We start from the raw sequence: 15846 nt of genomic DNA on the forward strand, positions 1-15846 counted from the left end.
GCAGAAGTGCCTCACAAAATCTATAATGAGTAATGGAAAAAAATGTGACCTCACCAGGAAAAACTCTGCTGACCGATAAAAAATGTATATTGAACATACTGTATATATTGTTAAAAACATGCTGAACTATATCCCTGTCCACCGGTGCAGGTCTGAACATGGGTCCAGTGGTGGCTGGGGTGATCGGGGCCAGGAAGCCCCAGTATGATATCTGGGGGAATACAGTCAACGTGGCCAGCCGCATGGACAGCACTGGTGTACCTGAGCGGATCCAGGTAACTCAGACACAGCACAGAAGAAACTGATAACACACCAAGGATTTCTATTGTGACTTTATTATAACTATGATGAAGACCTAAGGGTCGAAACATTGTCAATAAAGCACATGGAAGCATAGCTTGCAGTGTGCACTCTTTTTTAACCTTGTGTCGATCTTTTAGAATATTATAATTTGGCAGTGTGAAATGACAGGCAGTGTGCTTATGATCAAGATATGTGAACACTGCTATCCTCTGTGTGACTTCATGACTACTTACTTTCCCACCTTTCTTTTCCTCCTCTCGCCTTTCTCCCGCCAGGTGACCTCAGACCTGTACAACGTCCTGAACTCCTATAACTACACACTAGAGTGCCGAGGCCTGGTCAAGGTGAAGGGTAAAGGAGAGATGCAGACCTACTTCCTCACTGGAGGACCTCCCAGCAGTTAACACCAGGCTGTGTCCCAAATGGAAACCTATTCCCTGTATAGTACACTACTTTTGACCAGGGACATAGGGCTCTGTTCTAAAGTAGTGCACTATATAGGAAATAGGGTGCCATTTCAGACACAGCCTATTCAGAAGCAGCCCCAGTAACAGACTGACACTGGTGCAGGAAAAGGCTGAGAGGAGAGGGGGTATTGGACTAAAAGGGGCTGACCCCCCCAAGTCTTTGACGAGCAGGCTCATGGACATGTGTTTGCTTGGGGAACTGACTGCCCCCCATCAACACCCCTTGTCCTAGGTTTATCTCCTCCCTACGTGCAGAGGTCAGCCTCCGATTGGACCAGAGTGAAGGAGACCCCACCCAGCCTCCTCTCGGATTGGGGGAAAGAGACAGGGAGGAGCTCAGAGGGCCTGAGTTCGCTGAAGAGACCAAAGAAATCCCATCAGACTACAGCAGACAGGGACACATTGTGACAGCAGCATTCTCTCACGGTCTTATTTCTATAGGTCATAGTGTGAGTTAAGGAATGGCTAAGAGCCAATCATCTTGCAGTACTGTAGATCTCTAAGGTTTTCTGAGGAAATGGATCCACTATGTGTGTCTTCATAGACATTCTGCTGAAAGAGCCAAGTCGCTCTAAACAAAACCTGCATGAAGACACTGAAACCCATATATACACATATAACATTCGGAAAGTATTCAGGCCCCTTCACTTTTTCCACATTTTATTATGTTAGACTTTTTCTAAAAGGGATTAAATAAAAAATGTCCTCAGTCTACACATAATACCCCATAACGACAAAGCGAAACCAGGTTTTTAGAAATGTTTGCAAATGTATTCAAAATAAAAAACGGACATACCTTATTTACATAAGTATTCAGACCCTTGAGATCAGGTAAATTCTGTTTCCATTGATCATCCTTGAGATGTTTTTCAACTTGGAGTCCACCTGTGGTAAATCCAATTGATTGGACGTGATTTGGAAAGGCACACACCTTTCTATATAAGGTCCCCCAGTTGACAGTGCATGTCAGAGCAAAACACAAGCCATGAGGTTGAAGGAATTGTCCGTAGAGCTCCGAGACAGGATTGTGTCGAGGCACAGATCTGGGGAAGGGTACCAAAACATTTCTGCAGCATTGAAGGTCCCCAAGAACACTGTGGCCTCCATCATTCTTAAATGGAAGAAGTTTGGAACCACCAAGACTCTTCCTAGAGCTGGCCGCCCAGCCAAACTGAGCAATTGGGGTAGAAGGGCCTTGGTCAGGGAGATGACCAAGAACCCGATGGTCACTCTGACAGAGCTCCAGAGTTCATCTGCGGAGATGGGAGAACCTTTCAGAAGGACAACCATCTCTGCAGCACTCCACAAATCAGGCCTTCATGGTAGAGTGGACAGACAGAAAACACATGTCAAACTCCAAGCGGGCTGTCAAAAGGCACCTAAAGGACTCTCAGACCATGAGAAAAAATATTCTTTGGTCTGATGAAACCAAGATTGAACTCTTCGGGCCTGAATGCCAAGCATCATGTCTGGAGGAAACCAGGCACCACTCATCACCTGGCCAATACCATCCCTATGGTGAAGCATGGTGGTGGCAGCATCATGTTGTGGCAATGTTTTTCAGCGGCAGCGACTGGGAGACTATTCAGGATCGAGGGAAAGATGACCGGAGCAAAGTACAGAGAGATCCTTTATGAAAACCTGGTCCAGAGCGCTCAGGACCTCAGACTGGGGCGAAGGTTCACCTTTTAACAGGACAACGACATTAAGCACACAGCCAAGGAGTGGCTTTGGGACAAGTCTCCGAATGTCCTTGAGTGGCCCAGCCAGAGCACGGACTTGAACCTGATCAAACATCTTTGGAGACCTGAAAATAGCTGTGCAGCGACGTTCTCCATCCAACCTGACAGAGCTTGAGATGATCTGCTGAGAAAAATGGGAGAAACTCCCCAAATATATGTGTGCCAAGTTTGTAGCGTCATACCCAAGAAGACTTGAGGCTGTAATCGCTGTCAAAGGTGCTTCAACAAAGTACTGAGCAAAAGGGTCGGAATACTTATGTAAATGTGATATTCCCATAAAAAAAAGAAAAAAAATCAAACCTGCTTTTTGCTTGGTCCTTATGGCTTATTGTGTGTAGATTGATGAGGGGAAAAAACTATTGAATCCCATTTTAGAATAAGTCTGTAACGTAACAAAATGTGTAAAAAGTCAAGGGGTCGTAATACTTTCTGAATGCACTGTATATACAGTACCAGTCAAAAGTTTGGACACACCTACTCATTCAAGAGTTGCTTCATTTTTACTACTTTCTACATTGTACAATAATAGTGAAGAGATCAAAACTATGAAATAACACATATGGAATCATGTAGTAACCAAAAAAGTGTTAAACAAATCAAGATATATTTTATATTTTAGATCCTTCAAAGTAGCCACCCTTTGCCTTGATGACAACTTTGCACACTCTTGGCATTCTCTCAACCACCTTCACAAGGAATCCTTTTGCAACAGCCTTGAAGGGGTTCCCACATATGCTGAGCACTTGTTGGCTGCTTTTCCTTCACTCTGCAGTCCAACTCATCCCAAACCATCTCAATTGGGTTGAGGTCGGGTGATTGTGGAGGTCAGGTCATCTGATGCAGCACTCCATCACTCTCCTTCTTGGTAAAATAGCCTTTACACAGCCTGGAGGTGTGTTGGGTCATTGTCCTGTTGAAAAACAAATGATAGTCACACTAAGCGCAAACCAGATGGGATGGCGTATCGCTGCAGAATGCTGTGGTAGCCATGCTGGTTAAGTGTGCCTTGAATTCTAAATAAATCAGATGGGATGGCGTATCGCTGCAGAATGCTGTGGTAGCCATGCTGGTTAAGTGTGCCTTGAATTCTACATAAATAGGAACCACACATGCGGAGAACATCTCACAAAGACACGGCGGTTGGAACCAAAAATCTCAAATTTGGAATCATCAGACCAAAGGACAGATTTCCACCGGTCTAATGCCCATTGCTTATGTTTCTTCTTATTATTGGTGTCCTTTAGTAGTGGATTCTTTGCAGCAATTCGACCATGAAGGCCTGACTCCTCTGAACAGTTGATGTTGAGATGTGTCTGTTACTTGAACTCTTTGAGGTGCAGTTAATTGTCGATTTCTGAGGCTGGTAACTCTAATGAACTTATCCTCCGCAGCAGAGATAACTCTGGGTCTTCCTTTCCTGTGGCGGTGCTCATGAGAGCCAGTTTCATCATAGTGCTTAATGGTTTTTGCGACTGCACTTGAAGAAATTTTCAAAGTTCTTGAGATTTTCCATATTGACTGACCATGTCTTAAAGTAATGATTGACTGTCGTTTCTCTTTGCTTATTTGAGCTGTTCTTGCCATAGTATGGACTTGGTCTTTTACCAAATAGGGCTATCTTCTGTATACCACCCCTACCTTGTCACAACACAACTGATTGGCTCAGACGCATTAAGGAGGAAAGAAATTCCACAAATTCACTTTTAACGAGGCACACCTGTTAATTGAAATGCATTCCAGGTGACTATCTCATGAAGCTGGTTGAGAGAATGCCAAGAGTGCGCAAAGCTGTCAAGGCAAAAGGGGGGCTACTTTGAAGAATCTCAAACATAAAATATGTTATGATTTTAACACTTTTCTGGTTACTACATGATTCCATGTGTTATTTCATAGTTTTGATGTCTTCACTATTATTCTACAATGTAGAAAATAGTAAAAATAAAGAAAAACCCTTGAATGAGTAGTTGTGTCCACACTTTTGATTGGTACTGTATATGTACATACAGTATATGTGGAAAAAAGTGTTTTTTGTTCATACAGTCCATGTATGCTGTCTTTGTACACTTGAGTGGTACAGATATTGCAATTCTCCAAACCATTGGTACACTATGTACTAATATTGCCAGCCAGCACAGCAGCACTATCTCTCAAACCCTTTACTGGAGTTGGTCAGATAGGAAGGAGCAGTGTGTTTCATCTCTAGTAGGGAGCCTTGGTGGGCCGTGTTAACCTGGCTGGCTACTTGAACGACCAGTGAGACTGCTCTGTTCAGTGTGAGTTTACAGAGCTCTACACAACACACACATCATGCAAACACAGGGGCAAAAACACACACACACGCAGAAACACAGACATACGCTAGCCACACTTACATGCACATAACAGACACACACGCTTTAACTGACGACACTTTCAACCGAGGATGTCAACGAAAAGCTTTTTTGTATTTGACATTTTGTATTTTGACTCGAAAACACCAAACCCTATCAGATATTTTAGATTCTATATTTTGTACATTAATATATTAGAGAGAAGTATCTATAAATAAACATGTATTCAGATGTACAGTGGGGAGAACAAGTATTTGATACACTGCCGATTTTGCAGGTTTTCCTACTTACAAAGCATGTAGAGGTCTGTAATTTTTATCATAGGTACACTTCAACTATGAGAGACGGAATCTAAAACAAAAATCCAGAAAATCACATTGTATGATTTTTAAGTAATTAATTTGCATTTTATTGCATGACATAAGTATTTGATACATCAGAAAAGCAGAACTTAATATTTGGTACAGAAACCTTTGTTTGCAATTACAGAGATCATACGTTTCCTGTAGTTCTTGACTAGGTTTGCACACACTGCAGCAGGGATTTTGGCCCACTCCTCCCTACAGATCTTCTCCAGATCCTTCAGGTTTCGGGGCTGTCGCTGGGCAATACGGACTTTCAGCTCCCTCCAAAGATTTTCTATTGGGTTCAGGTCTGGAGACTGGCTAGGCCACTCCAGGACCTTGAGATGCTTCTTACGGAGCACCTCCTTAGTTGCCATGGCTGTGTGCTTCGTGTCGTTGTCATGCTGGAAGACCCAGCCACGACCCATCTTCAATGCTCTTACTGAGGGAAGGAGGTTGTTGGCCAAGATCTCGCGATACATGGCCCCATCCATCCTCCCCTCAATACGGTGCAGTCGTCCTGTCCCCTTTGCAGAAAAGCATCCCCAAAGAATGATGTTTCCACCTCCATGCTTCACGGTTGGGATGGTGTTCTTGGGGTTGTACTCATACTTCTTCTTCCTCCAAACACGGCGAGTGGAGTTAGACCAAAAAGCTCTATTTTTGTCTCATCAGACCACATGACCTTCTCCCATTCCTCCTCTGGATCATCCAGATGGTCATTGGCAAACTTCAGACAGGCCTGGACATGCACTGGCTTAAGCAGGGGGACCTTGCGTGCGCTGCAGGATTTTAATCCATGACGGCGTAGTGTGTTACTAATGGTTTTCTTTGAGACTGTGGTCCCAGCTCTCTTCAGGTCATTGACCAGGTCCTGCCGTGTAGTTCTGGGCTGATCCCTCACCTTCCTCATGATCATTGATGCCCCACGAGGTGAAATCTTGCATGGAGCCCCAGACCGAGGGTGATTGACCGTCATCTTGAACTTCTTCCATTTTCTAATAATTGCGCCAACAGTTGTTTCCTTCTCACCAAGCTGCTTGCCTATTGTCCTGTAGCCCATCCCAGCCTTGTGCAGGTCTACAATTTTATCCCTGATGTCCTTACACAGCTCTCTGGTCTTGGCCATTGTGGAGAGGTTGGAATCTGTTTGATTGTGTGTGGACAGGTGTCTTTTATACAGGTAACGAGTTCAAACAGGTGCAGTTAATACAGGTAATGAGTGGAGAACAGGAGGGCTTCTTAAAGAAAAACTAACAGGTCTGTGAGAGCCGGAATTCTTACTGGTTGGTAGGTGATCAAATACTTATGTCATGCAATAAAATGCAAATTAATTATTTAAAAATCATACAATGTGATTTTCTGGATTTTTGTTTTAGATTCCGTCTCTCACAGTTGAAGTGTACCTATGATAAAAATGACAGACCTCTACATGCTTTGTAAGTAGGAAAACCTGCAAAATCGGCAGTGTATCAAATACTTGTTCTCCCCACTGTACATAGCTGACCGAGACCTATTACAATCATGCAAGGGGTGGACAATTCGTTTTCTTTCCCATCACTGTATTCTTCATTCTTTCTAGTTCACCTGCTTTTTCCACACATTTGGTTTGAATATCAAGCAGTTGCTTGCACTTGTGGCAAGGCATCCCCCGACATGTTCTTTTAGATAACCCCCTGCAGTCAGTCCATGTCATAGATAGACTGATTTGGTGTTCTATGAAGCCATCCCACCAACCCTGGCAAAAATCAGATGTTATGACCCAATGAATGTCCAATTTTCTCCAATGAGGCCTTTATACTTGTCTATACTGATGACGTCATCCTTATGTTAAACAATATGAGGAACAACTTGTGGGAGTCCATGTGGAGATGTTTCCTTTTGACCTTTGATCTGCTGGATATTTTTTATCCCCATTAGGGTTGCACAATTCCAGTAACTTTGCCAAAATTCCCAGGTTTTTCTAAAATACTGGTTGGAAGATTCCCGGAATCAGGAGGGAAAAAGCAGGAAATCCAGTAAACTTCCAACCGAGATTTCTAGAAAACCTGGGAATTTGGGGAGTGACTGGAATTTTGCAAACCCCTATCCCCCTTCATCTGTTTCTGGTAGAGCAGCCCCATCAGTGATACAGCATACTGTGGGATCTTCATGTTTCTGGTAGAGCAGCCCCATCAGTGATACAGCATACTGTGGGATCTTCATGTTTCTGGTAGAGCAGCCCCATCAGTGTTACAGCATACTGTGGGATCTTCATGTTTCTGGTAGAGCAGCCCCATCAGTGATACAGCATACTGTGGGATCTTCATGTTTCTGGTAGAGCAGCCCCATCAGTGATACAGCATACTGTGGGATCTTCATGTTTCTGGTAGAGCAGCCCCATCAGTGTTACAGCATACTGTGGGATCTTCATGTTTCTGGTAGAGCAGCCCCATCAGTGATACAGCATACTGTGGGATCTTCATGTTTCTGGTAGAGCAGCCCCATCAGTGTTACAGCATACTGTGGGATCTTCATGTTTCTGGTAGAGCAGCACCATCAGTGATACAGCATACTGTGGGATCGTCATGTTTCTGGTACAGCAGCCCCATCAGTGATACAGCATACTGTGGGATCTTCATGTTTCTGGTAGAGCAGCCCCATCAGTGATACAGCATACTGTGGGATCTTCATGTTTCTGGTAGAGCAGCCCCATCAGTGATACAGCATACTGTGGGATCTTCATGTTTCTGGTAGAGCAGCCCCATCAGTGATACAGCATACTGTGGGATCTTCATGTTTCTGGTAGAGCAGCCCCATCAGTGATACAGCATACTGTGGGATCTTCATGTTTCTGGTAGAGCAGCCCCATCAGTGATACAGCATACTGTGGGATCTTCATGTTTCTGGTAGAGCAGCCCCATCAGTGATACAGCATACTGTGGGATCTTCATGTTTCTGGTAGAGCAGCCCCATCAGTGTTACAGCATACTGTGGGATCTTCATGTTTCTGGTAGAGCAGCCCCATCAGTGATACAGCATACTGTGGGATCTTCATGTTTCTGGTAGAGCAGCCCCATCAGTGATACAGCATACTGTGGGATCTTCATGTTTCTGGTAGAGCAGCCCCATCAGTGTTACAGCATACTGTGGGATCTTCATGTTTCTGGTAGAGCAGCCCCATCAGTGATACAGCATACTGTGGGATCTTTATCTTATCCTACATCTGATGTCATTCTAATTTCACAAAAAAAAAAATCTTTCCCATCAAACAACTACTTACAGTGACAATATTGGTGATTTGGGTACCAATCAGTTCTTGAGAAGCAGTCTGTCTGGATTGTCACTTTGTACCCCGAGGTACGTGTGGATAGGAAGAATGTCTTGGCGCTCTATTAATTCTGGGTGACAGATAGCCTAGTGGTTAAGAGCATGCCTGAACAGCCCCTCTAAAAACTCAACGAAGTCCAAAACTAACAAAAACATCACAAAAGGCGTCATAAAATATGCAGAAACTCTTCCAAACTGTTTTGGCTGGGAAGCATGCGGACGCCTTAAAGCGGGAACATCGACTTTAAATTTAATTCAAGATGTAACGCTCAACTTCAATGATACGGCTTAAATAGAGCCCTTATCCTCTGGTCTTTACTCTTTTCAAACCAACACCCTCCTTCCACTAGAAACATGAGGGATCTACTCTACTGCTATAACCCATTCAGTCCCTCTCCACTCCTCAAAATGGTGCCATTTCTTGCTTTTCTTGAGTTTTTTTTACTGTGTGTCATTGGTGTTGTAAGGACACATGGCTTTTATTGGAGGTTGAGATTGTACTTTAGTTTCTGCTACTTTGAAAATAAGCAAGGAAAATACAGTGCCATTGAATTCAATTGACCTTTAACGTCTCTGCTAGGGAGGAGCATAGCTCCCTTTCTCTCCCTATATTTGGAGAAAGCATGAACCTGAGGTTTTCACTAGATGGAGCGGAGAGAAGAGGAATGACATCAGTGTGTTTTGAGTCAGAGGCAGGACTTGCATAACCTGGTTGCTGTCTCTGTTCAGCTATTACATTCCACATGGAGTGTTAGCTAAGAAGACTGGTACCCAGACTAAACCTTGGGTTGTCTTTGCTTTCTATCATGTCAAACACTAAGCGTCTTTGTTACATTCAATAAACCACTAAAATTGCACTTGTTGACAACGCCTTTTTATTTGATGTGGCATCCTATATCTCTCTATAACCTTATGTTTGGATGGTTGTTTCAGATAAACACCCAGATTTATTTTAGTCTTTGACGATCCAAAAGGTAATATGTTTCAACACTACTAGTAGAAAGAGAAGAGAACCTACCAGCCAGCTTGCCTGCCATTTCGCTGAACTGCTTGAGTTGATTATTCTGATAGATCTACATATAGAACACAAATTCAAAAGGATCTCTACGATTGTTCCTCTAGATCGCCAGAGGGGGCAGCATTACACTGTCATTGGTACAAAGAAAAGGATCCTAACAGGTGGGCTGTACTAAACAATGGCTCCCTTTGTATTTTCTTCATTAATAATACAGCTATATGAAAGCAATATGGTGATTTAGAATTCGTACCAAATAGTACCCCATCACCTATATAGTGCACTACTTTTGACCAGGACCCATAAGAGCCCTGGTCAAAAGTAGTGCACTATATAGGTGATAGTAACTCTGTCACAAATGGCACCCTGACCAATGACCCTTGGTTGTGAATTATACATGTTATTAGATATATACCTAGTCTAACTTAAGCACTGATAAAATAGGCCTGTTCATATTGTATTTTATCTGCCCCTCTGCAAATTGCCTATAAATAATTGTTAACTTAGTTAAGCGAGTAAGACTGACTATTTAAATGCAATGGCCACAGCCCAAATAAACTGGACACTACAGAGGAAACCGTCCAAGCCCATTGAATAGATGGTGGATGTAAAGGGCATTGTAGCCTACTGATCAATTCATTTAAACAGGCTTTACTGTGTACACAAACGATGTTGATTTAAATCGTTACAAAGAGGGGAAGGTAGAAGTGCTTTAAAAATGCCCTGCACTTCAGAGGAAATCACTGCATAATAAAACTGATAGAAGAACCGTAAACAATAAACAGCTAAGTAGCTTACAATACAGCTGGATGAAGACAATGATTTGGCAGGACTCATAAATTGGTCATCTTGCCGAGTCCATGCCCTTTAAAAAGCAGCACACCTGTGAGTACACCACGGTTGCTGTGGACAGTAAAAATAACTTTGATTATGTCTGTATTAGTCACAAATAGGCCTAGACGGCAACTCCGATTTCCCCTCACTTGCGTTCAAATTTAAAGTGCTGTCCAAATGAGTAACAATTTCCCCCTTCTAATACCTACGAGTTCTTCTGCATTCAACCTTACACTTCCTAATTTTGTATTTATTAGGGATCCCCATAATCTGCTGCCAAGGCACCAGGGGGAATTATTCTATATGAAACTCGTTTGAAATAACAATTAGAAATGCACTACTCCTTGGTTCCTACTCCGGTTTGACTCTCAGGTGTAGTAGATTATGGATTGGTATGGTATCCATTTGGTATCATTTCTACTGCGCTGATTGATACAGGCACTACACTTAATGGTACGTTACACATACAGTAAAGGAGTTTGTAATAGAAAAAAGTCAAGAAACCTCTGAGAAGATCAACTTTACAGTGCCTTCAGAAAGTATTCACACCCCTTGGCTTGTAAATCTATGGCAAGACTTGAAAATGGCTGTCTAGCAATGATCAACAACCAACTTAACAGAGCTTGAAGAATTTAAAGAATATGGACATTTTGTGCAAAGCTCATAGACTTAGCTGTAATCATTGTCAAAAGGTGATTATAACATGTATTGACTCAAGGGTGTGAATACTTATGTAAATGAGAGACATCTGCATTTTCAATACATTTGCTAACATTTCTAAAACATATTTTCACTTTATCATTAAAGGGTATTGTGTGTAGATGGGTGAGAAAATCAATTTAATCCATTTTGAATTCAGGCTGTAACACAAAAGATGAAATAAGTCAAGGGGTATGAATACTTTCTGAAGGCACTGTAGTAAACTACTTGGTTATGCACACACCATTAGCAAAATGAGGATCTGTTTAATGTTGTATATTTAGTTACATAGATTGCAAAAGTATGTCATTACATACAGCCAGGGGCGCAACTTTGGTTTTAGAAGTGGGGGGAGACATTTTTTTAACCAGTCGGATAAACACCCTACCCGACTGCTCGGAGGCGTCTGCATGGTCCTAAAGCACACCGTTAACTTATTTTGTATCACACACCAATGATACAACTGGGGGGGGGTAAAAATGCATCTTCCGCAGTGAAAGTTGCACCCCTGGAAACAGCCAACATCAAATAAAACATTTAAGTCCTAGATGTCATACTGGAGGCTAACTTAGGTCAAAGGTCAAGTACCACAGTCTGCTAAGATGTACAGGCTAATAGTAACATGTTGGCCATTGTTGATGACACATGTTAAGGGTTGGATCCGTGCAGTAGTGCCCAGATATACATGTAGTTAGTTGCCAGATGTTCATAATACTTGGTTCCATGTTTATACTCTCCACTCATGCAATGACTATCTCTAGTCTGACTGACACAGGCCACTCCACCCCCCTAAAAAACTAACATTGTTGGCACAATCCCTTAACTCTTCATTAAATTAACAATGTTTCTAGGAATTTTACTGACATTGTCCTCAGTAATTTATGCTTCTGACAAGTCAAACATTTCTGCAATAGAATCCAAAAGCTATGCAAAATAAATGATGCATTGGAAAATACATGGCAAAAGAAATGCATTGAGTATTTTTGGAAGTAACCATTTCTGCTACAATATAAGTAACTAGTCTAGCTCCTCTCCTACTCTGGCCTTTAGAGTAATACCCTGAAACATCGGGATGGCAGATGGCTCACAGGTAAATAAAACCCTTTCCAGCAGTGGCTGCTGTTACCACCACCGCACCAGGAGGTCTGGCAGATGATACGGAGCTGATAAGGTTGGCCTCCCAGTGGGATAACACCACCACATTACATTTGCCATGCCAAACTCAGCTTACAAGCAATAGCATTTTCATGAAGCCTGCAACAAAGTACAGCAGTACATGGAAGTAACAGGTGTGACATGATCATACACATTATTTTGAATAAATTATTCTCAAATCAATAAAACAAATCTTTACTAGCTAAGATATTGAATAACATATGATACTGGGGTGGCAGGTAGCCTAACGGTTAAGAGCATTGGTCCAGTAACCAAAATGTCGCTGGTTTGAATCCCCGAGCAGACTAGGTAAAAAAAAAATCTGTCGATATGCCCTTTAGGAAGGTACTTAACACTAATTTCTCCTGTATTCACTCTGGATAAGAGCGTCTGCTAAATTACTTTTAAATTATACATGTCTGTGATGCCAGAGATTCAATTTAAGTCAGAAACCCCTGTTCAGACTCCTGATAGTTACCCCAAACATATTCATATGAATATTATTATTAGCCAATTAACTAATTATTTGGCTGTAGTGGCACCGCCCATTAATCCTATTGGGCCGTATCACTTTGAGGCCACGCTAAAGTGAGCTCAGCATCCAACAGGATTGAAGCAGGGCCAGGCTGGCCCACAATCCTGAGCGGTGGTGGGGAAGGAACATGATAAAGAGAGCAGGAGCAGAGGCACTTCTTTGCTCCATAGCCTTAGACATGGTTTTGTTGTTGGTGGTGGTTGGTTGGTTGTAAATTAGTATATTTGTTGGGTTGTCAGACACTGAAGTTGTTTATTTCTTGTTATTGTTTGACTGTAAGTCTCGTGGTTGTAGTTTGTCAGACGTTGTAGTCCGGAGCTTTGCCCTGCGGCTGCCTCAGTCTGATCTGTAGTGTCATGAAGGCCCCTACAGTCACATGGAAGAGGATCTGCCACACGTTCCTCAGTTCAAACAGGTACATGTTGGACAGACAGATCAGGGCGAAGGCCAGGAATGACTTACTGTTCCTCCACACAGAGAAGTACGCAAACAGGGAGCACTGAAGAGAGGGAGAGATGAGTGAAAGAGAGAGAGACAGACACCGGGAAACAGAGAAGAGTCAACTTCTGTGAGAACAATAGAGCTACTTCATTGTATTGAAAATCCCTTGCAGGAGACCAATCTTTCAAACCATGTCCAATATTTGACCTTTATTCAAGGAAGCCCCAATTATTTAGTGCACGCTTAAATCAACTACCAGCAATAAAATGACAAGCCCTATTCTGCAACATAAATGTAATACATATTATTTGCACTTTTCAATGTACAATTATGTGTAAATTGTAGCTAGACTCAGACCATCTTGGTAACACTAACAACCCCCTCTGTACAGTGAGAGTTGTGATGCAAAGTGCAGGGTTGTTTTTCATTTATTTAACTACGCAAGTCAGTTAAGAACAAATTCTTATTTACAGTGACGGCATACCCCGGCCAAACCCTAACGACCTTGGACCAATTGTGCACCGCCCTATGGGACTTCCAATCACGGCCAGTTGTGATACAGCCTGGAATCGAACCAGAGTCTGTAGTGACGCCTCTAGCACTGAGAAGCAATGGCTTAGACCTGCGTCACTCGGGAGCCCCACCTCACTCATCACAGTGACTGCCAGAAGGCGACAAGGCATCTCTTGCTCGCTATGACTTACCTGATACAGACAGGCTGCTGTGCCCAGGAAAAAGGCAATCACGTAATTAAAGTCTTCGTCGTCGTTCTGCCGGCAAACCAACGGGGGAGGAAGACGAGGGAGAGAAGAAAAGATAGCGAGGTCAATAAATGATGAATGTACAGCAGTAGGTAGGCTTGAAACAAGGCTTGGTGAAACTGGTACGACAAAAAAGCCAACAAAAGCATTGGACAAAAACAGCCTCTGAAAAGCAATAAGCATACCCTCTAAGATAAAAACAGGTGTTACAAACTGTTCATATGAAAAGGCTTGGATTAGTTACAGCTACAGGTGGTCAGTTTTGTCTTTCCCACCGAATTAAATAGAGTAATGTATCTATCGCTCTGGCTTTACCTGTATGGTGCTCTCTATAGCATGAACCCCTCGGAGTAGATTGAGGCCTCCACAGAGGATGCTCAGCACACAGGAGACGATGCCAGGTAGAGTCACAGGATCAAGCTGTTGGCTGGGAGCTGGGAGGAGAAGGGAACTGTTAAGAGCCAGCAGAAATGACCTGGCCAATGAGCAATAGACACATTAAGAGACTCTACAGAGTGAGATAAACAGCTACGTTGTGATTCTAAAGGACATCACAATACAGACTCAGTGACAGAGGCTGCCTTGACCTAAGGTAGGGTGTAAAGTAATATCTTGTGGCTAAATTCTTATAAATATATGATGAATAGCTACATAGAGCAGGATTATGTTCAGGGTATAGACATGGTCAACCACTGCACTATACCATCATGTGCAATCTTAGAATTCTCCTAACATTTGAAGAGAAAACACTGACTAAATCCCAAAATGACAATGTTTTGAGAATCATCCCTCCACAGTGAGTGACAGGAAAGTGAATATGAATGCAGTGGTTCTTGAGGGAGACAGAGGAGCTGTGGTGACCCAGGGCACAATCATTTAGCTGGGTTTACTGAGGTGTGAAGGTACCAACAGAGAGGTGGTGGGCCTGTCTCAGTCAGGGATCACTAATTGAGGGGCCACACACACGACAGATGCATGCCAAGGTGTCCTTCAGAGAGCTGACCCTACAGGGCTTTCAAGTGATTCACTTTGGTTCTGTTCCAAACATGCTCCCAACCAAGCTGTCCATGAGGTATGGAATGGATGGAAGCCATTTTAAACATGTGCTAACGTGACAGAAGGAGATGTCTACAGTAAAGGCTTAGGTGAACAGGAAAAGGGAGGATTAGAATGAGGTGGATGGAATGCAAATAAAATCAATTTGTCATTCAGTACACAGTGAAGTGATTATGTTAAAGCTTACGTAAAGAGCCTTATACATTTACTGTGTGTGAAAACACAAGGCAGGTAGGCACTTTGAAAAACACCTCAATGTGCATAACCTAGCGTATGAGTTTCTGGCTGAATGTGAAAAACTAAGCTGTGTAACAGACAACTCAACTGTAACTACAGTTGCAAGCACTAAAAAATATGTTTGTTAAAACCCTGTACCCACAGGTTTTTGTGAGAAAATATCATAACCTAACTAAAGCTTCTTAGGGCTAGGCCCCCTTTTTCTCAATTTCCGCCTGAATGACGTGCCCAAAGTAAACTGCCTGTAGATCAGGCCCTGAAGCCAGGATATGCATATAATTGGTAACATTGGAAAGAAAACACTTTGAAGTTTGTAGAAATGCTAAAATAATGTAGGAGGAGAACACAATAGATATGGTAGGAGCCATCCAGAATATTATTTTTTGGAGAGACCATGCTTTTACATTTGCAAGTATCAGGGCATACTCAATTCTAGCTCCCAGGATGCAATTCCTATGGCTTCCACAGGGTGTTAGCAGTCTATGTTCAAGGTTTCAGGCTTGTAACTTCCAAAACGAATAAGAAATATCAGTTTTAGTACAGGGACACAGTCTTGGAAATTTGTGTTTGCGCGCGACATGAATAAAGGACGCATCTGCTAAAATCCGTTTCCTATTG

At 42.7% G+C, this 15846-nt stretch overlaps 2 protein-coding genes across 4 annotated transcripts in view; one reads left to right on the forward strand and one right to left on the reverse strand.

Moving 5' to 3' along the window:
• LOC139539096 (adenylate cyclase type 5-like) overlaps positions 1–9352 on the forward strand; it is a 154426-nt gene extending 145074 nt beyond the window's left edge. For both annotated transcript variants that reach the window (XM_071341848.1, XM_071341849.1), the window contains exons 20-21: positions 151–275; positions 579–9352. In XM_071341848.1, the coding sequence (XP_071197949.1) occupies positions 151–275; positions 579–707 (254 nt within the window). In that variant the 3' untranslated portion in view covers positions 708–9352. The remainder of the gene's footprint in view (positions 1–150; positions 276–578) is intronic.
• A 1937-nt stretch (positions 9353–11289) lies between these two features.
• LOC139539097 (vesicle-trafficking protein SEC22a-like) overlaps positions 11290–15846 on the reverse strand; it is a 29902-nt gene continuing 25345 nt past the window's right edge. For both annotated transcript variants that reach the window (XM_071341850.1, XM_071341851.1), the window contains exons 5-7: positions 14251–14369; positions 13879–13944; positions 11290–13232 (exon numbers count right to left, since the gene is read on the reverse strand). In XM_071341850.1, coding sequence (XP_071197951.1) covers positions 13032–13232; positions 13879–13944; positions 14251–14369 — 386 coding nt within the window. In that variant the 3' untranslated portion in view covers positions 11290–13031. The remainder of the gene's footprint in view (positions 13233–13878; positions 13945–14250; positions 14370–15846) is intronic.

This window comes from Salvelinus alpinus, chromosome 14 (assembly GCF_045679555.1).
Source record: "Salvelinus alpinus chromosome 14, SLU_Salpinus.1, whole genome shotgun sequence".
Lineage (NCBI taxonomy): Eukaryota > Metazoa > Chordata > Actinopteri > Salmoniformes > Salmonidae > Salvelinus > Salvelinus alpinus.